At 41.8% G+C, this 22,820-nt stretch overlaps 2 protein-coding genes across 9 annotated transcripts in view; one reads left to right on the top strand and one right to left on the bottom strand.

Annotated features, from left to right (window-relative positions):
- Nucleotides 1-22,820, bottom strand: part of TEX14 (testis expressed 14, intercellular bridge forming factor) — a 32,275-nt gene that overhangs the window by 300 nt on the left and 9,155 nt on the right. For 2 of the 8 annotated variants that reach the window (XM_071765534.1, XM_071765535.1), the window contains exons 8-26: nucleotides 22,682-22,795; nucleotides 22,195-22,318; nucleotides 21,273-21,451; nucleotides 20,502-20,653; nucleotides 19,584-19,774; nucleotides 19,235-19,385; nucleotides 18,051-18,898; nucleotides 17,166-17,272; nucleotides 16,234-16,313; nucleotides 15,462-15,725; nucleotides 14,842-14,903; nucleotides 14,412-14,528; nucleotides 13,757-13,850; nucleotides 12,966-13,056; nucleotides 11,592-11,654; nucleotides 10,954-11,081; nucleotides 8,549-8,642; nucleotides 8,253-8,348; nucleotides 7,445-7,746 (exon numbers count right to left, since the gene is read on the bottom strand). In XM_071765534.1, the coding sequence (XP_071621635.1) occupies nucleotides 7,728-7,746; nucleotides 8,253-8,348; nucleotides 8,549-8,642; nucleotides 10,954-11,081; nucleotides 11,592-11,654; nucleotides 12,966-13,056; nucleotides 13,757-13,850; nucleotides 14,412-14,528; nucleotides 14,842-14,903; nucleotides 15,462-15,725; nucleotides 16,234-16,313; nucleotides 17,166-17,272; nucleotides 18,051-18,898; nucleotides 19,235-19,385; nucleotides 19,584-19,774; nucleotides 20,502-20,653; nucleotides 21,273-21,451; nucleotides 22,195-22,318; nucleotides 22,682-22,795 (2,974 nt within the window). In that variant the 3' untranslated portion in view covers nucleotides 7,445-7,727. The other 6 variants (XR_011730182.1, XR_011730183.1, XM_071765537.1 and 3 more) reach the window with 6 other exon arrangements.
- On the top strand, nucleotides 857-3,662 carry LOC139806216 (pinopsin-like). Its single transcript, XM_071765575.1, has 5 exons — nucleotides 857-1,205; nucleotides 1,776-1,958; nucleotides 2,387-2,532; nucleotides 2,707-2,946; nucleotides 3,377-3,662. The coding sequence occupies exons 1-5, from the start codon at nucleotides 857-859 to the stop codon at nucleotides 3,512-3,514; spliced, it is 1,056 nt and encodes a 351-aa protein (XP_071621676.1). The 3' UTR covers nucleotides 3,515-3,662.

The raw sequence follows: 22,820 nt of genomic DNA on the forward strand, positions 1-22,820 counted from the left end.
ATCTAATGCATAATATATACTGTATGTATGCATTACACACGTTCACTTCTATATGAAGTGTTACAATAAATGTATTTATACATATATAATAAAAATTTATATCTTTAGATAGTAAATATACATATATATAAATACAGGCATTCTTATATAATATAGTTCTGCATGTGTGTAGAAAGATACAGCTCTATACATAGAGATATGTGTGAGCATGTACATGCATTTGCATAAATACAGGCACTTTGAATTAATTATATTATTATTATTTATATCATGTTATGATATATACATGTACTTGCATACTTTTATGTAACTGCTATTAATAGATCTATTATATAGATCTTTTATTTATCTACTATAAATATATAAAATACTGTGTCTATTTCAAATATTATATATAAAATCTATATGTGAGCTTCTATTACACAGATGGACAGTTCTAATTAGCTATATTTAAAAGCAGACACATATATTTGTATTTATACATGCACTCTTTATATAATAATAATATATATACTCTCTTATCATATACAATAACATACCCTACTATGTAATGTGTTACAAAACACACTGTGTAAGAGGGAGGCAGGTGGGAAGCACAAGGACAAAAACCTGATTTCCTCAATTAACTGATGCAGTGTTCAACCACCTGCATCTTCTCTAAGTGCCTCCTGATCCCCTCTGGAACAAAGAGCTGATTATAAAAAGGGGGGAAGGACACAAACCCTTCAGATTAAACAAAAAGCTCAAGGTATTTTAAAGCAAAGCTCCCCGGGGGCACCTCAGCCCCTCCTGCCTTATAAAGAGGCTTTGATTTTGAGGAGGGTCACCTCCTGGGTGCTGGTGCTCCAGGAAACTGATGCTCTCCCCCAACAGCTCACAGGAACCCCCCAACAACGGGACACCAGGGCCCTTTGATGGTCCCCAGTGGCCCCACCAGGCCCCCCGTGGGTTGTACCTCTCAGTGGCTGTGCTGATGGGCACCATCCTGGTCTCTGCTTCTCTTGTCAATGGTTTGGTCATCGTGGTTTCCATCAGGTACAAGCAGCTCCGCTCTCCTCTGAACTACATCCTGGTGAACCTGGCTGTGGCTGACCTGCTGGTGACACTGTGTGGCAGCTCCATCAGCTTCTCCAACAACATCAGTGGCTTCTTCGTGTTTGGCAGACGGATGTGTGAGCTGGAGGGCTTCATGGTCTCCTTGACAGGTAAGGACAACAACCTCCAGGCCTGCCTTGGTCTTTGGTTGGTGCCATTACATTAAGCAAAGAAGCTTTGGGGAATGTTCCATCCATTTGCTGCTTCTCCTAAAGGAATTGCTTTAGGAGCTGATGGAATGAGGGGTAAGTGGTGTCCTTCAGCTATTCTGTAGTGCAGGGAAGGGCTGGCTGTGTTAGGTCACCATTTGTTCTGCCATGGTTGTCACAGGAAAGGAAATTTATCACTTGGGCACATCAGGGGTCCTCACTCAGCATGTGCTGTGTCAGCACAGGATGTTTGTGTGTGCACCAGAAACGTGGGATACTGCATGAAACCTTTGCTCATGGCCACTCAGGTGGAGAAGTGGTGGTTGTAACCACAGCCCCGTCACGGACACACAATTCCAGCTTCTCATTTAACCTCAAAATATCCTCACAGCACCCCCTCCCACGAGAAAACCATCTGGCACGTTGTTACAACAACATTTACTTCAAAAACTCTTAAATGTGGTTTGCCACATCCCAGCAGAGGCAGCTGAGCCTGTTCCTGAGACACAAACCCTCCTTCTCCTCCCCCAGGCATCGTGGGGCTGTGGTCCTTGGCCATCCTGGCCCTCGAGCGCTACGTCGTGGTTTGCAGACCCCTGGGAGAGTTTCAGTTCCAGCACCACCATGCCCTCACTGGCTGTGCCTTCACCTGGAGCTGGGCACTGCTCTGGACAACCCCACCACTCCTGGGTTGGAGCAGCTACGTGCCTGAAGGTAGGGGAGATGTGGTTTGGCTGTGAGCTCATCCCCACGGCTTCTTGTGTGAGGTTTCCAAGTCCAGGGGAGCTGGAGTCTCTATAGAGGTGTTTATTAAAGTGTTAATACCTCCTGTTTGTCCTCTCTTGGAGATGGTTCCTCAGAAGTTACAAACTGCAAACACACTGCAGCCCTGCCTGGTGGACACCAGAGCCACGAGCAGCAGCCAGCCCAACTCTGCTGATGTAGGAACACTGCACATCCCAGCACATCCTCCTCCTCCACAGAGCAGTCAGACAGACAGAATCTGGAGTGGGTCTTCAGGGCATGGGTGGGGAGGATGAGAGGCCAAAGAGTGGCAGCAGCAGCATTTGCTATTTTGGATCCTGTTCCTGAGTCTCCATCCAAGCCCAGGTGGCTTTAGGCTTGTTTCAATCTTGTTCCAGGTCTGAGAACTTCATGCGGGCCCAACTGGTACACGGGTGGCAGCACCAACAACAGCTACATCTTGGCCTTGTTTGTCACCTGCTTTGTCATGCCCCTCAGCCTCATCCTCTTCTCCTACACCAACCTCCTGCTGACCCTGCGGGCGGTAAGTACCACGCGTCAGATGAGTTCCTGGGTTCCTGCTGGGCACGTCTCCACGGGGCTGCAGGGCTTCTCAGCAGGGTTTTGTGACTGGCACTGCTGTCAGGGCACCTAAGGGATGGATGATGAAGTTGGAGCTTGCTGACAGCCACCTCTCTGCCACCACAACACCCCACAGGCTGCAGCGCAGCAGCGGGAATCGGACACGACGCAGCGGGCGGAGCGGGAGGTGACAAGGATGGTGGTCACCATGGTGGTGGCTTTCCTCATCTGCTGGCTGCCCTACACCACCTTTGCCTTGGTGGTGGCCACCAACAGAAACATCTCCATCCAACCAGCTCTTGCCTCCCTGCCCTCCTACTTCTCCAAGACTGCCACAGTTTACAACCCCATCATCTACGTCTTCATGCACAAGCAGGTGAGAGGCAAGGGCAGGAACACAGCTTCAGGGGGGCTTCTGGAGGGCACCAGAATGGCCTCAAAATTTTGAGGAACCATCAGTCCTATCTGGGAGTGTAAACTCAGAGGTTGCTGTACAAGCCATGGGGTTTGGGGGAATAAAACGGAAAGGAAGGGAGCAGCACCCAAGCCTGAACAGAGGTTGGTTGGTTTTTCTTTCTGCTTCTGTGGTGGTTTTATAGGATCAGGCACAATTTTAGATGACAAACTGCTTGCTGAACTCACAAAGCAAACAGAATGAAACTTATTATCAATGAACTGCCAGTATCTCCAAAAAGAGCTGGGCTGGGAATCCAGATCCCACCCAAAACACAATGGGCTGAGGAGCACCCACCCTCCACAGCTCAAGCTTTCTGCCACAACATGTAACCTTCCTTTTCCTTGCCCAGTTCCAGAGCTGCCTGGTGACGATGGTTTGCTGTGGATACCAACCCCAGAGGAAGGGAAAAACCACTCCAGCTGCCCCTGCCCCAGATGTCCCTGCAGAGAGGCTGTGGAACAAGGTGACACCACCTCCTCCTGTCTAACTGCAGCCAGAGCCTCCTGCACCAGCTTGTCCCACCCACCCTCCTGCAACTCGGGCACAAAGAAGGGTCCCCTGGTTCCCATACCCAGGAGCTGAGTGGCCCTTGAAGTTAGAGAGGACCCCAGCAACCTTCCCCCTGCTCCCCAAAAAGCCACCAGAGCATCTTCTCATGGGAGAGGAGCCACCACGGGGCAAACCACAAACTTTATTTTGCTCTCCTACAGAAAAAGCCCTTCCCTTCCAGCCCCTCACCTCAGGAAATCATTAAAAACAAAACAAAAAAATAAGAGTAGTATTTCTTTGATGCAAAACATTCAGCCCTGGAGGCAGAAGGAACACACTCAGATGTGTCACCATCTCCAAAGCCACTTGTTGGCCCTCCCCTCAGCAGCCTGAGCCCTGCTTGCATTGCCCCATCTCGTGTGAAGTTCCAGGTGATGCTATGGAACTGGGAAAACCCCAAGAGGTTTAAGTGCAGACTGCATTAATAAAGGTTAATAAACACTGACAAGTTCATGTGCATCTGTTCTATGAGCTGATAGAAGGCTGGAGAGAAAACAACTCCAGCTCCTCCAGCTATTTCTCCTCTCCTAACAGCAAGAACAAACAGTTCAAAGACACAATAGTTATGTGTTTTATTTAGGGCTGTAAGGTCTTAAATTCACTGATTTCCCAGAAAGGTTTTAACAGGCCCTGAGGAGAGCAGAGCCACTGCTGCCTCAACAGAAAGCAGATGCCAAAGCCTGTAAGAAAAAAATAATAAAAAAAACCAACCAAACAAAAAAACTGTGGGATTCCACAACTACAGACAGCAGTGCTTAGCCACACCAGCTGGGACTGTGATCAAGTTTATGTAATTTAGGAGCCTACAGGTCAGGCTTCTAAGGGCAATGTTTAGCCAGGCTGCAGCCAGGGATCCCCTGAGACCCTGCTCCATCACATTCCTCCAACTTACAAAATGCTATCAGCAGCTTGGCTGTTTTCATCACTATTTGTCTTTCAGAATTTGCTCCTGAACACTAAATTGCTTGCCAAAGGAGACTGATCCCCAGCCACAAGAGTTACAGTTCTCTCACCCCACCATGGGTTTGTTCCTACACACCTTGCTCCCCTCCTCTCCTCCTCCTCCCACCTTCACAGCTTCTGCTGTTGCAAAACACACAAAGGGTTTGGAGGGAAGTGATGCTCAAACCTGGCCATCACCTCACATCACTGCTCCAGGCACTCCAAAAGAGCCTCTGGAGCCACAGGGATCACACTGGGATTTGGAGGACTCAGCAGGTTTGTTTGACTTGAGATTCTCTTCCCCAAAACAAGAACAAAAGAAAAATCCCAAGACCAAACTGAGGACAAGTACAAGGCAGCTGAAACACAGCTGCTTAAGAGAATTGGTATTTGCTGCTTTCTTGTTTTTACCCAAACAGGGTCCTGCAAGTCCCTCCAGAGAAATGCACAGCAGAGCTGTGTCTCCCTGGTGCAAGGGTCCTCACCCCCATCCCCATTCCCGTGTCCTGACCTCCCTCTCCATGTATTTTCCTACATTAAAAAGGGCTGGAATGCCAATGGCTCAGAGAGGAATTAGAACAGCTCAGTTTTAATTTAATTAATTGGCCTTTCATTCTCTAGGAAGCTAAGAAACAGCATTAGATGGCCCCCCTTTGATCCTCTCTGCTGTCTTTCACTGGTCCATGTTTAATTGCTCCTGTTAATTACAGCTTTTGTCTCCCTGCTTTATGTTGTAAGGATGATTTACATTCTTGCTAAACATTTCTCTGGAAAAGTACAAGCAGCTGAAAAAATGGGAAACTCTCACTGCTGCTTTCTGGCCTTGATAAGAGCAGAGAGGCTGTGGGACTGCTCTAAAGGCTCTTCCAAGAGCAAGAAAAATTCACCACATAAAAGATTTTTAAAGATAGGGCAATGGTTCACAGTCTGCACACCATTTGGTCTGACAGATAAATTAAAAAAAAATAAATAAAAATCCAAGAAGCTAAGGACATTTCACATGTTGAAAAGCAAAGCCATAGATAATTATCTGCATCTTTTCTGGAGAAAGCTCCCCCAGATTTGCAGCATCTGCCCTGGAGCAGCTCTTCCAGCATCCAGTTGTACAGATAGTCTGATGATCTTAACAATTTAAAAAAAACCAAAGCAACAAAACCCCCTGAAAAGCTCCAAAAGAACCTCAAAGAACAGAGTAAGAACCATATGGCAGCACAATAACCTTGGAAATATTTATTAGTATTGTTAAACCAAATTAACTAACAGCTACAGACAGGCATTTCCCCCACATGAACAGGAACAAAAAAAGCAGTTTGTGGCTCACCCAGCTTTGTAACAGTTGCTGTGCTCATCAAAATCCTGATCCAAACATCAGTTACCTCCAGAAGTGCTGTCTGAGGCACACTAAAGTGTGTTTTAATGAAACAAGAGGTATCTGTGTAATACCAACCAGAGCTTCTCATATTCTTCTCTAATGCTAGCAGGGAATGTCTTGCTGCTCTTGCAGTCTCTGGAGAACACTGCCTTTTACTCCTTAGCTTTTTGCACAGCAATTAATCCCCTTAATCAGTCAAATCAGTTCAACACTGGATCACAAAATCACTAAGAAAAGAGAAAACAAGAAATTACCTTGTTAAATTTAACAAGCAAGGAAAAACATACACTCCATGGGCTGGAACAGTGCTCCAAGCTCCAGCATGGAAAACTTTAACAAGTGCCTGAGCAGTAACAGCAGCCCACAGAATTACAATCATTTTGTCTGTAACACTGAAAACTGCATAATGCAACAGAGCAAGAAATTATTTTGCTTATTAAAGCGTGCTTATTAAAGCTTATTGAACCCCACCAAATCCCATCATAAAGATGTTATGTTCAGGAAACAGTTCAGACCTCAGCTGTTGCTGTCTTGACAGGCAGTGGTGGTGTAAAGCCAGTACAAACTGTGTTACAAAGTAGATCATTAGATTTTCTTGCTTGCTGCTGCAGTTAATGGAAGTCTGGAGCTTTACAGTTATTTCTGTGGTCAAAAAGTGTTGTAATTCACAGGCTGTATACTGTACAGGCAGCAGGAAGTAGTGATATATGAATATTAGAATTTATTCATTATCTGTTTTAATTATGTAGGTGAGTTTTGATCCAAAGCTGTTAACCTCCAGCTACACTCTTGGTTTTTTTCCAATTTAAACTGCAATTTAAAGGCAATGGGATTTCTTATCAACCTTGGCACCTCCTGGGGATGGAAAACAAGAATATACTTCATGCAGCCAGAGAATACACAAATTTTGGCCAAAAGCCCAAGTTAAACTCACCTGAGTGGTGAAAAGGGAAGACATGGGCTTTCTGATCTTCAGGACGTGTGTCTAAAAAAGATGTAAATTCAGCTGAGAAGCATAAGAGCATCCACAGCCACACAACACTTCAAAGAGAAAGCTCTGGTTTGTCAGCACACTGCTCTGTGTGTCAAGCACAGAATGAAGTCCCACAGATCTCTTTGCCAGAGCCATTTAAGTTGCACTTGTAACCAGAAACCTCCCTTGTTGCTGTTGGGTGCATTACACACAGCCCTCTCTGTGATCAGAAATTTCAAAACCTGAAGCCACATCAGTCCCTACCAGCTCAGTTCTTCCAGGGGTTTGACAGGGTCACAAATGCTGCTGCTCTGCAAATAACAAGCAGAATGACACCTCCAAGCCTCCAGGTTTACAGCATTCAAATATTTATTGCAAATTCCAAGACTGGAGGGGAGCTTTAGCTTTAGATTTGTACTCAGACTCCAATCAATTCCTTTCCCACCAGCAGTCAGCACATGGAGTCTGACTACAGGGATGAGCAGGCTTTGGATCAAGCCATTTATCAACATGGCAGCTGCTCCATCCTCTTGGCAGGATCCTCCTGATTCTCATGACATTTGCCTTCAACTGAAAAAACAAAACTCCTGATGCCAAACACAAGAATATCTGGTGTTCCTCACCAAGATGTTAGGGATGACTTATGACTACTCACTGGCATTTACTGTGGAGTTGTTCAGAGTTAGTAGGCTCTGAACTCCAGTTCTGTCTTTCCAAACTCTGCTTTAGAGAAGTCTTTTCTAAAAAAATTTTCATGATTCTGTTTTCTTAATGTACATTCTTCTGGCTCAAACAACCCCACCATTCTGTCAAATTCTTTCTCTCTGATTCCTGTGAAGACTCTGCACTCCTTTCCAAGCCCACTTAAGTATTTGCTTTCCACCTACAGGAAAATATGGTAGCAAAACATTCTTTGCCTTCTCTGCTCATTATGGAGAGTTCAGATTGGCTCAGGACAAGTTCCCTGACACTTCTCTCTAAGGAGTGAGAGTCCATTTTATGCTAAGTCCTGCACAGTTCTGTACACAGAATATAAAACAAATTTATGAAAAAGATATCTATCATCAGTGTTCTGGGTTGATCTGGCACTGTCTTTGGTAACAGGGCAGGTGCCCCAGGGGTGGCTCCTGTCAGGAAGAAGGGAGGGGTGGGGAAAGGTACTGAAGCTCTGGTTTCTTTGCTTTCTCTTTGCCCTGTTTTGATTTGATTGATGATAAATTTAATTTATTTTTTTTCCCCAAGCTGAGCCTGTTTTGCTCATGATTTTAATTGCTGAGTGGAATCCTCCTAGTCCTTGTCTTGACCCCCCAGGCTTCAGGTGGATTTCCTCCCCACCATCCTGCAATAGGGGAGGGGGAGGTTAGGTTTAAACCATGACAATCAGCTTACCCAAGAATGTGTCCCTGAGGTTGTTCTTGGGTCTCAGCATCTCCTGGAATTTCATGGACCAATCTTTCTAAAATATCATCAAGACTGGAGTGAGCCCTGTTCAACAGAAGGTTTAAAATGGATGCTGACAAGTTTTTTCAAAACTCCACAATTTGAAGTAAATAAATTGTAATTATCTGTGTTCTTTAAAATGTTGGCTTACTTTAAGCACTGAATCTTGTTAAAATACACTGGAACCATTATTCTAAATCTTTATAAATCAAAGCCAAACATGCTTTATCATCCTGTTTTCATACCTTTCTGTTTCCTCTGCTAGTGTAAATGTCTCACTACTCCATAAACTAGATTCTTTTCCCAACTGTCTGTCTTCCATCTTCACTTGATCAGGAACTATTCACATAAACAGAAATATTTTAATATCAAAGGTATGAAGGTAGATAATGAAGAAATTGAAATGTCTTTTTCTTTACTGCACTTGGGAAAATTCCAGTCATCCACTTTTCAATTACTCTTTCCTCAGTCATCTGATTTTCTACCAGTAAGCAAATTCACATTATCTACAGTCAAAGGTAGCCAAGTACCAAGACACAGATAAATACTTTGCTGTAACACATTTTTAGATTACCAGGACTGAACATTTTGCTTCATTTGAAAAATGCACGTGGAAGTTCATCGTTCATCTTCCCTGTTACAATCCTAGATATGGGAGAAAAATCAAAAGAAGACCTGTGGATGTTGGCTTTGTTACCCTACTTAACAAAATCCAGTGATATCCCTCCCCAGACTTATCTCACTAAGTTCTGTTCCCTCCAGCATGGGAATGTATTCAGCCACCTTCTGCTAAGCCATGATAAGCAGGAAGCAGGAGGCTGACACAAAAATAGAGTCCAAAGTAGCTGTACTTTATGCAAATACAACAAAACCCCAGTGATTGAACAGCAAGCCATGTGGGCTGCTGCATTCCTTAACACCTAAAAACAAGATACTCCAATGAATAAAGTCACAATAGTTTCTCTCCTTTGGGTAACAGCTGCAAATGGAAGAAGATCTAACAAGGCTGTAGGATAACAGAAACAAGTGCCAGTATCATTCTCAAGTGACTTTGCTATTTAGCTTTTTTACAGACTAATTTATTTTTTTTTTAAATACCTGAGGAATGCAGCTGCCTGGCTTGCATTTGTCTAAGTGGAGAACATGCATTGCTCCAGGACAACTTTGAAAAATTCAGCTGACACAAAATTCATCTCAGTGTCAAATTACACCTGCACTCAGGAAGCTGCCTGCTGTCAGCAGCACCAGCCATGATGTGAAATGCAGAAACTTCAAGGACTAACTTAAATATTGCCTGGTATTTAAGCTGTTGATGTCTAACTTCCTAATCGTTGGCCTGACTGCAGCTAATTTGGAAGCTCTTGTGTATTTTAGCAGAGAATGATTTGGGAGAAATCCTGATGATTGAAGACAGCTGCCAGGCTTCCTACTGCTCTGGGTGAAGTGCCTCTTCTCAATTTCATCCAGCAGCTCTTGGGCTGGTGAAGGCAGCTCATCAATGAAGTGGTTAGATGCCTGTGAGAGTGCTGAGATGGAAAAAAAAAAAAAATCTAGCTAATTAGCAGTGATTACTCCTTAATAACTGTGATGTAGGCTTCCATTATGACAGCATCTTGCTGACAGATTTCATTTACAACCTGCACGAGCCTGGACTGTTGACATTTTATCAAATATCCTTAAATAATTTCATAATGGAAAAAAAATTATTTAGAGCTAGACTTGCACATTTATTTCTCAATCTTGCATTGCAAATTATAAGCCAGTAATATTTACACTTCAAATGTAGGTTGATTAGAGGTCAGGTCTGCAGGTGCAAACACAAAATCCATAACCTAATTAGCACTAGCAATATGCAATTGTGTGCAAAGCTATTTATCCCTACAAAAAGAGATGCCCAGAAGGAGAAAAAAAAAATTAAAAATGTATAAGCAAAGTTTATTTTCAAATCTGTCTCTCCATTTATTGGTTATTCAATTTGGGCTGGGTTAAGAGACTTAGCTGCCTTCCTGGGGCTTCTCAAAGATGAAGCAACTGAGAGTTCCACCTCAGACATGACTTATGCAAAACTTTGGCAACTGGGAAATTCTGACTACTGAATTACACCAAATTAATGACAGTACAAAGCAAATGAGGAAATTCATTGCTCTTAAACAGCACTTGAACTCAACAAACATTGAGACCACTTTATCAACACACAAAACATATGAAGTGCTAATTAAATTGTCTCTCTCCAAAATGCTAAAATCTACATTTATCACTCCAAATCAGTTTTAAATGTCTAAACCATTTTCTGATTTATGAAGGCTACCATCAAGTAATTATCTTTCAGAGACCTTCCAGACAGTGTTTTTTCCAGCTGCATCCCTGCAAATACTCTTTTAGTTCTGTATTAAGAGATTTCTTTTGACCAAATAGCCTCTAAATACAAAGCTGTAACCATCTAACCAAAACCAATGAGATTTCAGACAACAGGGACAACATCTCTTGTGGTTCCTTATTCCAAGCTTGACATTTCCACACTGGTACTACACACATGGAGTTTCCATTATTCACATCAATTACTTTTACACTAACAAGTCTTGGCACAGACTCCTGGCAGAGAAAGGTTCAGCAAGTCCCTGGTTTGTCCCTCTCTCCTCTCTGCAGTTACCTGAGCTGATGGGGGTGCTGATGCTGGTGGGTGCATGAGTGGCTCTGGGAGTTGTACAATCCATGTCCTTGCTGTGCATCTCTTGCTCACAGGGGATACTTGACAAATCCTGAATATCTATCACTGATCTGAAGTATTAGAAGATGTTCTGAGTTAGAACAGTCACTTCCTACACTTGTGAATCACTAAATTCTACTATTTTCAGGTTCTTAAAAGTTTAATTTTGTTCAGGCTTATCTAGTTTTCCAGAAGGAAGAGACACAACCCTTTTGAAAACTTCCCACAGACTTCTGGAATGCTAAAGATCACCACCATCAATAATCTTACAGCAGTAGCAAAGGTTCATTATTTACTTTCCCTTCCTTTAGCCAAGGGAAGACCTCATAGCCTAACAAAAGTTAACAATCCATTAATTAAGACTAAATGTAGGTCTTGAGAGCTTTTAAAAGGTTAACTCTGTATGTGACAGTTCTTTTACACCCAATCTCCCAACTTAAAATGAGAAAATGTTCTTTCAATACTTCAAATAGTTTTCTCTCAGCTTTGGTCATCTTCCTGCTTTGCATCAACACAAAACTTTTACAAGGATCCTGACCAACTTGATGATGTTTTGCTATAAAATGATCTATGGCTCTTACAACTCTTTCCCTTTGCATGCCTCCTGTTCCTCCCACAGTATCTCTTCTTGTGCTGCTCCAACACTGGAATGAAGGGAAAAAAGGTTGAATTAATTGATTCTCACAGAGAATTATGAAGATAAACTTATTTAGCCTCCTCTCTCTCAAAGGGCTGAAAGGACTACCTTCCCTCTGAGCTATGCTGCAGCTCACAAAACCTTTCTGCTTATAAAATTAAAAGATAAGACTGTCCTAGGAGAAAAATGGCTTTTTGAGCAAATTAGGAATTTCTATCAGGTAAGGAGAAAACTTTTTACTGCTCCATGCAGTTTCAAAAGAAAACTGTAATTTAAATAAAAATCTATGAATATACATCACTACGTTGTTTTATCATCCTTTTGTTGGTCTGCACTGTAAGCTGTTCTCTCTGTAACAACCCCATTTCAAGGTCAAAGAGGATTAGGCTGATGATCAGAAAGCAACAGCCCTCTGTCCTGCTGCCAAAAGCTCCATTTTACCTTATTTTACCTCATTTTAACCTTGAGGACAAATCTTTATACACTTGCTGCCTATTTGTGACACTGGTAACTCAGTTCCTCCAGTGGAGGAGAGAGTGCAACCCTGGGAGTCCATAAAATCAGCTCCCACTCCCACACTCAGAGGAAGAAGGTGAACAGCTGCTAACTCTGGAGGAACACAAGGAAAGCTGAGCTGCAGGGAGGTCAGAGGCTTTTAAAAAGCCTGAAAGCCACTTCTAAAAGCCCTTCAAGGTGAGGATTACTCTTTAAGCAGAAGTAGCCCTTGCAGGGTGAGGTGGTAATTCTGGCCAACATCTCTGCATAATGTAGAACACAAAATACACAAATACTGGCTCTAAACCCCTCATGTTTGACAGATGAGACTTCAAGTCTCCAAGAATGAGCTAATGTTATCTGCAGGCAAGATACAGTGAGCACACTTGCATGGGATTGTTCCCACAGGAGGGGAAAAGGCCTGATCTTCATGCCACTTGTGCTCCCAAACCAAAGCACAACAAAATTAAAACAGATGACTGAAGCCTCCATTTGAATTATCTTTGCTCTGTTTAAGACCACAGTTTATCAGTGTAAAATGAGTTGGGATACACACAACTTGTTTTTCCTATCTCAGCTGCTTCATTAAGGACACAAAACAAAAAAAAAAACCAACCCAAAACTGAACATGTAGAACACAAAGCCCCATGAGATTTGTGGAAGTCTTTTTAGTATTTTTTCAGCAAGAAATCATAGGATGTGTAGATAACTATTAAAAAACACTCCTGACATTTTATTTGAATGTTAGATATATAAGCAGGATTAATGAAGAGAGCACTTTTTATAATCTAATTCATGCTTGGAACAATGATGAAAAATCTACCTGGCTACAGGCATATGGCTAAGTTGATTCACTCCTAATGTGTTCCTGCCAGAGTTCTGTGCTGCTGTGCTGCAGAATGGTGTTTTTCCTCCTGAATACAAATAACAAATTTGCCTGTTATTGGGTTCTGCAAGTACAAAAGAAAGCCTCACAACTCATTGAACAGGAAATTGCAACATTATTAAATTTTTTAGTTCTTGTGACCTTTGTTGTTGTCAAGAGACAAATGTGTTTTAAAGGTGCATTTTCATAAACATACCACAGCTGCCAGACAGACTGAAGCACTGGGGAATATCACAACATTTACAAATTTGAGCTAAGAGAGACAACAGAGTAGAGAAACAACAATGACCCTTCCATTATTCAGCACACACAGTGTCAGCTTTTACAGTTTTCTAAGCTCAAGATCCTCCGAGCAGTAAGAATATTAATGTGTAAATATAACTCCAGTTCAGTTTCCAGCAGCACAGCAAACTGCAGGAAAAGATTGAACTCAGCCCCAGGGTAAAACCAAAAAGGTTGTGAACAAGTTTGTTCTGTTTTTTAACTGAAACACAGCAAGCACAATAATCATTGCACTCAACAATTATTCAGTTACTGCAACATCCAAACATCATCCAAAATCCTGAATATCCTGAACTCTCACTAAAATAATGAGGAATAAGAGACCAAGGGAGCCTGAAGAATCAAGCTCCAGGTTTCTGACAGCAGTGCTGCTGACAGAAATGGAAGTGCAAAAAGATTCCATCTTCCTGACTCAAAAATACCTTCAAGAGAAAGAGCACATTTACCTGAAACCTGAATACCTGATCCTGCATCCTCAGGTACCTGTTTCTGTAAAAATCCTTCACAACCATCTTCTAATTTGCTCTTGGCAGCTGAGATCTAAAAAGTGAGAAAAGAGGAAGGGAATTCAGTGTCTCCCAGGCAAGCTGTGAAGAGCAGGGCAACTCTCACAACAATGAGGATGGAGAGACAAACTTTCCAAGAGCTCATCAGTAAACAGCATGGATTGAAGAGCCTGTGTAATAATTCACTTCAAGAGATGAATTAAGATTAAGACTACTCAGTAGCATAATAGTGGAGGAAAGGCTCAGATTATTAACTCAAACTTTTCTCAGCCAGATTGTGTAATTTTCTAGTAAAGAAATTCAGGAAACATGCCTCTGTCTGGGTGTTTTGGGGGTTTTAGTTGTTAGGAGTTTTGTTTTGTGTTATTTCTCTGGCAGAACTGTTATGTTTTAAAGGAACAGGCTTAACATTTTCTCACTTTTAAATAAATCTTTATTATTAGATATTATTTCAAAAGAAAATAGTAAAAAATAGTCACTCATTTTCTACAGCTCATCTTCAAATCAAATGAGACCACACTAAAACCTCTTGTTGTGTAACTTACATTCCAAGTGTTTTACAGACTTAATTTCTGGATTTTTCTGTCATTTTTACCTCTACTTCTGAACTTCCCCAAGTAGCAGGAGGAAAGACATAATCAGGATCAGGAGTGAAGAATTCTTCAGACACATGAGATGAATTACAGGAATGATGGAATTCCCTTGACTGCCCCTGTGGAAGACATCATCTGAAATGCTTTCTCCACTCTCTATTAAAATAATATACATTTTAGCCAATGTTAAACAGCACTGCATCAAATGGATGTTATATTTATGTACTTGATCATACTGGGTTTCAACCTACCTCCTGCTCCTTAAGTTAGCTTGATTGATTATGGAACCAAACAACAAAAAAGGGGAAGAGGGGGGACTGTTAGTCAGATCACAGCTGAAATTATCAACCTAGCTTGGTAGTTCAGTGCCCAACATGGAGAAACCTGGCTAGACTCTACCTGGAACTAGATTTCTTGGATTTCTATACATACTCTAGAGAGATTCTCAACTTGTCCAGACTCTGCTTGTTCATCTTGTGATGGTGAATTTTCCCCTAGGATGTCAGAATGGAACAATATTATTAGGCAAAGAAACAGCATGAAGTGATTGATCTGAACCAGTGAAGGAATATCAACAAGAGCAGACAGCAAAATTACATTGTCTGTCAGGAACATGGAGAAATAATGACATTTAAATGCTCACATCATTCATCTAGGGATGTGAAGCTTTCCTTTTCCTTTTAGCCATAACCATTACACAAGCACTCCCCACTATCCTGCTGCAGAAAGAGCATCTCTGTAATCCAGTTCCAAGAAACAAAGTGTGGAAGCATGCTCATGGATTTGAAAGCTCAGGGTCTGGCAGCTGATATGTGGTAATCAATGATGCTGAAGGATCTCCAAAGCCCACTGGACATTACCTCTCCCTGGTAACATGCAGTACTCATCTTCAACTATTAATTATGTTCACTAATGACTGAATGATTGGCCTCCTTGGGGGGGACAAGACTCTGAAGATAAAATTTACAGGTATTGTAACAAAACCACAGAAGCAGAAAGCTGCTGGGAGATGAGGACAAAGAGAGAAGAAAGTTTTTTTTTTTCAACCTTACCTGCAAAACTTGATGCAAGCTCCAAATCACCCTCCTCAGATTCAGCTCTATCCTCACTGCTCAAATCCCAATTCTCAACATTATCCCCTGTCTGCCACCTACATCTTTGTTGCTCTTGACTTTCTTGGACTCTAAGAGTGACATGATGAAAGGCTTCCTTTACACTCTCTGTTTGACTTTCAGATGGATATTCACTGGCTGGAGATGGAGAGCTGAGTTTCAGCTGTCCTAAGGCCACTCTTCTGGCCATTTCTTTTACTTCAGCTACACAAAGAGAACAAAATTACCACCTCATCCAACAGAATCTGGACCTTCAAAGCATTCCCCAAGTTGGAAATGATAAAGCTATAGCCTGTAAACTCCTTTAATATTAAAAGAGCCAAACACTTCCATTTGAAGGAAAGCTTAAAATCTGCATAAATTTATATGGACAAGTGTTAAGGTGAAGAATTTTTTAGTTTGCACTTTCTATTACTCGTGCCTGTACTGCCACCCACTGGTCACTGCTATATTACCCTTTAGCCTCCAAAACAGGGCTAGAAATTCCTTCAGCTTTAAACTCAAAGCATCTTACTGTCCCTGTAATTGTTTTATGCCCTGAATGTGCAAGACACAGAATCCTACTCATTTGGTTTCCATCCCAGAACAGCCTAATAGAGCTTCAGCAGTGAAGGCACAGGAACCCTTACGTGACAAAATGTGTTAAGTTAAATGTGCTGCACTGCAGTGAGACTTGGAAACATTCATGTTGAGTTGACACTGATTTACTTACTCCTCCAGTCTGATTGCATCATCCTTCTCTCCTCACTCATTTTGCTGCTGTGAATTTTAGATCTGGGTTTTCGATAGCACCTGTAATAAATTGGTATGAAATACATCAGGCTCTGTTAATGCACAAGCATTGTGTTAAGTGTTCCCCAGTTAGTAGAAGACTAGAAGTTGCTTTTATGTTAATTAAAAGGCTGAAAGCACAGATGTTCTAAGAACCCAGCAGAACGAGCAGACTGAGCTGTCAGAAGTTTGGAAAGCAGTTATTTAGGTCTATTACAGATTAACCAGACAAGCTGTACATTAAACTCTACACTTCCAAAGCTGCCAACTGCCTCCAGGTGATGTTATCTGTACCAACACTAACCATGAATGCTTTGTAGATGGGCTTTATGCAGGTCAATAAGGTGATCAGAAGATACTCATAACTTCAGACTTGGATAACAACAATGCAATTCCAACCCAGAGTTCACTCACCTGACCATCTAACCACACCAACACCTGAATATTTACATCCTAACCAAGTGTGCCTCTTACCAACATGTCTTACTGACCTCTTGAAATGAACTCCAAAGTATTTCTTACTGAGAACTGAATGAGGCTGAGCAGAGAGAGAAGAATCACCCTTGCTAGTAACATGCCAGTCCTCCCTGGGCACTGTTAGAGTTTGGGAGCACTGATTTCCACACCAGGGAGGCTTGTGGAATGTGTCTGAACACCACTCTTTAAAAGCAACTGCCCTGTCACAGCAGTTACCCTGTGAGCTCTGCAGCTGACAGTGACTCACAGCAGGGTCCTCACTGGACAGATGGCTTCTGGCTTGCTGGAAAAACATTTAGTGGCATCCTTGGTCCTGGATGTATCTACTTTTGACAGTGGCTGTGTCAGGATCAATCTGCTAGAATTAACTCTTCTGTGAGCACTGTGAAAACTCACCACCCCTTTTCTTCACTTCCACTTGCTGCAGAATGTGAATCACCTCCTCTCTGACACTGCAAGTTGAACTTTTTTTTCCTTCTTACAGATTCATGTGGGAGGGAATGCTGAAATGAGTCCAACAAGCCATGATTCAGCACACATCAGGCATTCTGCTAATTACTTGTTGAGTGGTCTATGAGACAGACTAAGAACCAGACCATGCATCCCCTGGGTTATATTTTAGTAGCACTGTTCAGGAGGAAGAATGACAACTTCAAGTCTTAGCCCAGTGAAAACTGCCCTGGATTTACAGCAGGGTTTGTACATATGCAGGCTGGACTATAACAGCATGGAGTTACCAGGGGAGTGAGTGGAACTAAATGAATTCTACAACAGTATAGGAATTTCTTTATTCTCTTTGGGTTCATCATGTCAATTAGTTGTATTTAATAAAGAAAACTATCTAGAAGCCCTTACTAATTACAGCTTAGGGCTCCAAAAGAAAGTAAACAAGCAAAAATCTTTTTCCACTTGCCCATTTCCCTGACAGACTCAATCTCCACTTAAGACCTGAGACACTGGACTAGTATTTTGCTGGAGAGGGTGAGGAGAAAGAAGAAATAATGCTACTGCACTGCTCAGCTGACTGTTTGCATTTCTATATGATCATAGATTTTGAAGACAGACTGGTCCCTCTTCTTGGCCACCAACCATAACCATGTCTCTTTACCTGCCCAGGAGCACAAAAGAAACACAGTTGCCCTGCTCAACACTTTACCTCATGCTCCAGGCTCATTTGATCATCCAAGATTTTCACCACACTGAAGCTAAGATCATGATGGCTGATTCCATTTTACTCTTACCTATCTCATGAAAGCACTTCCATCTTTCATTCTGAATTACCTCAATTTCTTTTACTGTCTTTGAAAGAGCTTGGCCTCTGTCTCCACCCAATGCTCCTTGTACCTCTGTTACTCTTGGTGGAACATAGACACTTGATGGTGGACCCACAGCTTTCCATAAAAAAGTATTAACTCCAGGAAAAACGTTATTGATATCCTGGGAAGTCTCCTCAGATCTGCTCCAGTGTCCTTCTTGAGAAATCTGCTTAGAATGCTGATTCATTCTGTTTTCCTGGAGCACTTTCTTTTGTTTCTCAGAGGCCTCTAAATTGTCCACTTTCTCCTCTGTTCTGCGCAGGGAATCTGCTGCCTGCTGCACCATGCTTTGCATGATCTTTAGTTCCAGGAAACATTTGCCAATGTACTGATCAGTTTTGGACACACTACTCACTCTTTTTCTAGAATCTTCTCTCACCTGTGCCAGCACACATAGGTCAGAGGCCTCACTTATACTCTCCAGCTCTTCTGAAGTGTACTCAGTACTCGATTCTGAAGAGCCACCTTCCTCAGAACCTGGGCTTTCCTCACAGTGCACAAATTCATACATTTTTCTGTGGGAAGCCTTATCTTCTTCCTTTTGCTGCTTTTTTTCGTCCTGTTGAGTTTGACCTAATCCACCTGCTTCTTCCAGGAAGTCTTTGTCAAGTTCTGGATAGCTGACAAAGATTTCATTGGCTTCAAAGCTCCGGAGGCTGTCATCTGCATCACTGGCACTGAAGAGTGTTTCCAGCTCAGAGGCTACATCACTATTTTTGTCCTGTTTAATTGGCTCTTGATTGGTTGGTGCCCCTTGGTCCACTAAAGGACCCTCCTCCTTTAAAAGAGAGTCCCTTGGGGAAGAAGAGCTGTCTGGAAAAAAATTGATTTGTAAGTGTTAAGCCATTTCTCCAGATGCCCAAACACACTGCTTTTTTAGGAGTTGGTGTCTTTAGAGACTACATGAGCAGCACTTAACACCTCTGCTGAAATCAATGTGCCTGAACTTCAAGTATTAACCAGACTTACAGTCTTGAGTTTACATTGACAATTAGGGTGGCAGCTAGAATCCCCAACTAACTACTTTCTATTTTAAAAATCTGTCATAAAATCTTTAAGTGCTCACACATCTAAATTATTTGTTAGACCTTTATGGATTGAGGAACACTCTAAGTGAAGAACAAAAACCTCTTGCCTGAAGAAACTCACCAGGCTCAGCTACCTCTTTTCCTTGCAGTTCCTGTGTTCTCTGCTCACAGCTAAAAGCTGATGCCAAACCAATGCTCCTATCTGCAAAAACAGTGAGTCTCTGTGCTTTTGACATCTCATTAGCATGACCAGTTGGAGACCCAGTTAAGTCCTGTAACACAAAACCCACAGTGAGACAACTCTATTTGACAGCTCAATGTCTCTTTGAAGGTGGTTTGCCTCCATGGTCAGAAAGGGATACTCAGTGTTTAGATGTGTTCCACCTAGATTTAAACAGAGTAGCTCCAATCTGAATGGACACAAAACTCTGCTGTTTTAAACACATGAAAAGCTACAATCCTGAAGTCACCTTTAAGTCATTCTTCATTATATACTGAATATCCTGAAGTTCCATGGAGCGATTCTTCTGCCTTGGTTCCAGTCCTGACTTCACAATATCATAATAGGGCAGAGGAAGCCTGACATCTGCTTCCAGCTCTTTTCCTGAAACTACGAGGGTTTTAATAACAGAGTCTTCAAAACCTGTCCAGGGAGGGGTCTCTACAAAACACAGACTTTGTATCACAAGCTGTACATCAATGTTAATGAAAATAAAGAAAAAAAGATAAAAAGAATCAGATACTGAAGCATTATTGTCTGCACATTGCCTAATTTACAACTACTGTCACGAATCTGTGCAGTCTGGCACCTCCTCCCTGTCTTATTTCAGCAGTGGAGGCTTCAAAGGGAGCTGACAGCAATCTCTAGAGGACAGTTACACTGCTAACCACACTGCATTCTTCACTACCAATTAGCTAATTTGTTTATCCCATTTCACTGTCAAAATAGGCAAAGTCAACCCATAACATACATTACATTACCAGTAATAACAATATCTGAAAGTTATCTTAGGGATCAGAATGATAAAAGCAGCACAGGCTCATTTTGCTCACTGCAAAGAGCTATCTGGATGTTTTGCTGTTCTCATATGAAGAAAAGAGATATGGAGCAGGAAAACACCAGACACAAAACTGCATCCTCCTAATAACAACCATTAATCTCATCTTTCAGCCATGCAATTTCAAGTTCTCATTACATTTAACAAAAGTTTCCAGTCATCCTTGTCATTAACATTTCAAGTTTTTTCTGCCTACCCTGCACAAGCCATCCCAGCAAGGTTTTATCCCATTACAGACAGGAATTAAACAGCCATTAGAGGGCTGACAGTCTGCACTGAAAACATTTGGTGGGTTACCATGGTGACAAAAGCATAAACCTACAGATATACCTGTCAAGGCCTCCTGCACTACTGCACAGAAGCTATAAATATCTGATTTCTCCGTAACCATTTTTTCAAGGATTACTTCAGGAGAGCACCACTTATACAGCTGGACTGGGACAGGAATACGTGTCAGATCACTGTGTTCTCCACCATCTTTGCTGCATAAAGGCAAAAAAGTTGTAAATTGGGACATAAAGTGCACTCAACTAGAAGGTGTAACTTTCAGAATGCAACACTTGAGTTTGTTTGATCTGCTTTTGGCTTCAATACCTAAAATGGCCACAGAACACCTGCAAATAAAATCTTCTAATATTTTCACATAAAAATGTATTTAGGCACATTACAGCAAAGTTTTTTGGCTTTTCTGATATTCAGTGAGGTGAGGAATCTTCAACCATTTTTGATAAGCCTCCATAAGCACAAGTTCAGCATCACAAGAGGAAACAAATTATTTCCAGCCCAGTAGCAGAATTAATGACTCAAAAAGGAATTTCAACTCTCTTCTGTAATATTAGGTTCTAGTTCCCTATATTTCAGTGAAGAGATGATTCTTTACTACTTTCTATTTTTGAATACTCAGAAACTAAGTCTAGCTGAAACTTGCCATACTGTCTGTGGTGAAGTTAATGGACCTAAGAAGATTTAATCTGGAATTCTTCACCCTTTGGATCTCTGCTGTCTGCTTCAGAGGCAAGAGGCATCCTCATCAAGGGGCACTTCAGCAGAATCTCACACTGAATTTTGTCATTACACAAAAAAAGCAAGCAAGTTCTTTACCTCTCTATCATGTATTCCAAGTTGCAGAGTTTTGCCTCACCAGAAGAAACAATTTGGATTGCATAGGAGGAAAGTGAACGGTGGATAAAGCCACGGTAGTGCAGGAAACGCAGAGCATCCAAGATCTGCAGCAGCACACCCAAAATCACCTCTGTGTGCAGCACTGGGAATTCTGTTCTCTGAAAAAAACAGAAGTGACAAATTTGATTTTCAGTTCTTTAAAGCTTGATGGAGAGTTAAAATATTACTGTACAGAAAGCAGCAAAAAAAACCCCATGAAAAATGGGGTAGGAAAAGTCAGATGAATTGCTCTTGCTAAAGGATGTTTGTTCTTGGTGCCAAACCACACCTTTCCTTAAAAACTAATTAAGAAAAAAACCAGACATTGACTATACAAAAATTCACTCTGAAGCAGAATGAACTCTTGAGCTTCATGCCTTTGACAGATGCCTGCATTCAACAGTTTAAAAATAGAGTAACAACTGAATTAACTGCAAAGAAAGGAGAAGAAAAATATCAAATGACATAGATAAAACATGTGAGTTGATTAAAAAACAAACCAAAACCCACTGAACCCCACCTGAGTTCCAGCCTTCACTTTTATACCCAGGCAGTTTAAAATGTACATGCCAAGTATTTAAGGGCAAAAGCTGGTCTTGCCACACTTGCAGTATACAACCACATGCAGGAGATTAAGAGATTAAATGATTTTAACAGCAGCCATTTCAAACCTGACACCAAACAAGAAAATCAATAGAACTGCACCTAAGCATTAATTGAAGTATTTGCCAATTACAAACTTTATCAGCTTACACAGAGTATCTGATACTGTGCCAGGAATCAGAAACCCAAATACACAGATGTAATTACTAAACATCTTTCTGACAATTAGTGACTATTTAGAAAACAAGCATTCCATCACCCTTTCATGAAGGATGCTGTAGAGGGAACCAAAGTTAACCCTTTCATATATTAAACGGGTTTTCTCCAGGTCACTTGACAGACAGACAGACACCAACTGCAGCAAACGAGCGTGACGGAGTTGACTGCAAAGGGAAAAGAAGAAAAACTGTAAAGGTAGATCTGAAATAAAGAGTGCTGGCCATGAGAATGCTTCTGATGTTTCATTAAAACACCCAAAGAATTAAAAGAAACATAGATAAGGGGTCATTTAGGGAAAGAGTGACAGTGAGAATATACACAAGCCACCCAAGTGTGCAGTGAAGCGTTCACCCAGACATGTTGAAACAAACTGGGGAGCAAAAGGAATGGGAAAAGACAGGAGAACAGAGACACTTGTATTTTTTATTCAGAGACAAAGTACTACCACTATTTAGCAGTCCTCCTGCAGTTAATGGCATTTCCCCACACCCCAGGAGCACTTGTTGGTACTGCAGGTGCTTTCTTACCCACTGTGTTCCTGCTCTGCAAGGAGAAGATCAGCCAAGTGCAGTTTCCGAGAGTGCTGATGGGGCTTAAAGCTGAGTTCCTTCACTGTAACTCTGCTGCCACCCCACATTAAGCTACAAGGAGAAGAAAAATATCTAC

This window comes from Heliangelus exortis, chromosome 21 (genome assembly GCF_036169615.1).
Source record: "Heliangelus exortis chromosome 21, bHelExo1.hap1, whole genome shotgun sequence".
NCBI lineage: Eukaryota > Metazoa > Chordata > Aves > Apodiformes > Trochilidae > Heliangelus > Heliangelus exortis.

Coding starts and splice junctions, on each gene's coding strand:
- LOC139806216 (XM_071765575.1), top strand. CDS start 857: ATGCTCTCCCCCAACAGCTCACAGGAACCCCCCAACAACGGGACACCA. Junction 1,959..2,386: donor GAGCAGCTACGTGCCTGAAG/GTAGGGGAGATG, acceptor ATCTTGTTCCAG/GTCTGAGAACTTCATGCGGG. Junction 2,533..2,706: donor TCCTGCTGACCCTGCGGGCG/GTAAGTACCACG, acceptor AACACCCCACAG/GCTGCAGCGCAGCAGCGGGA.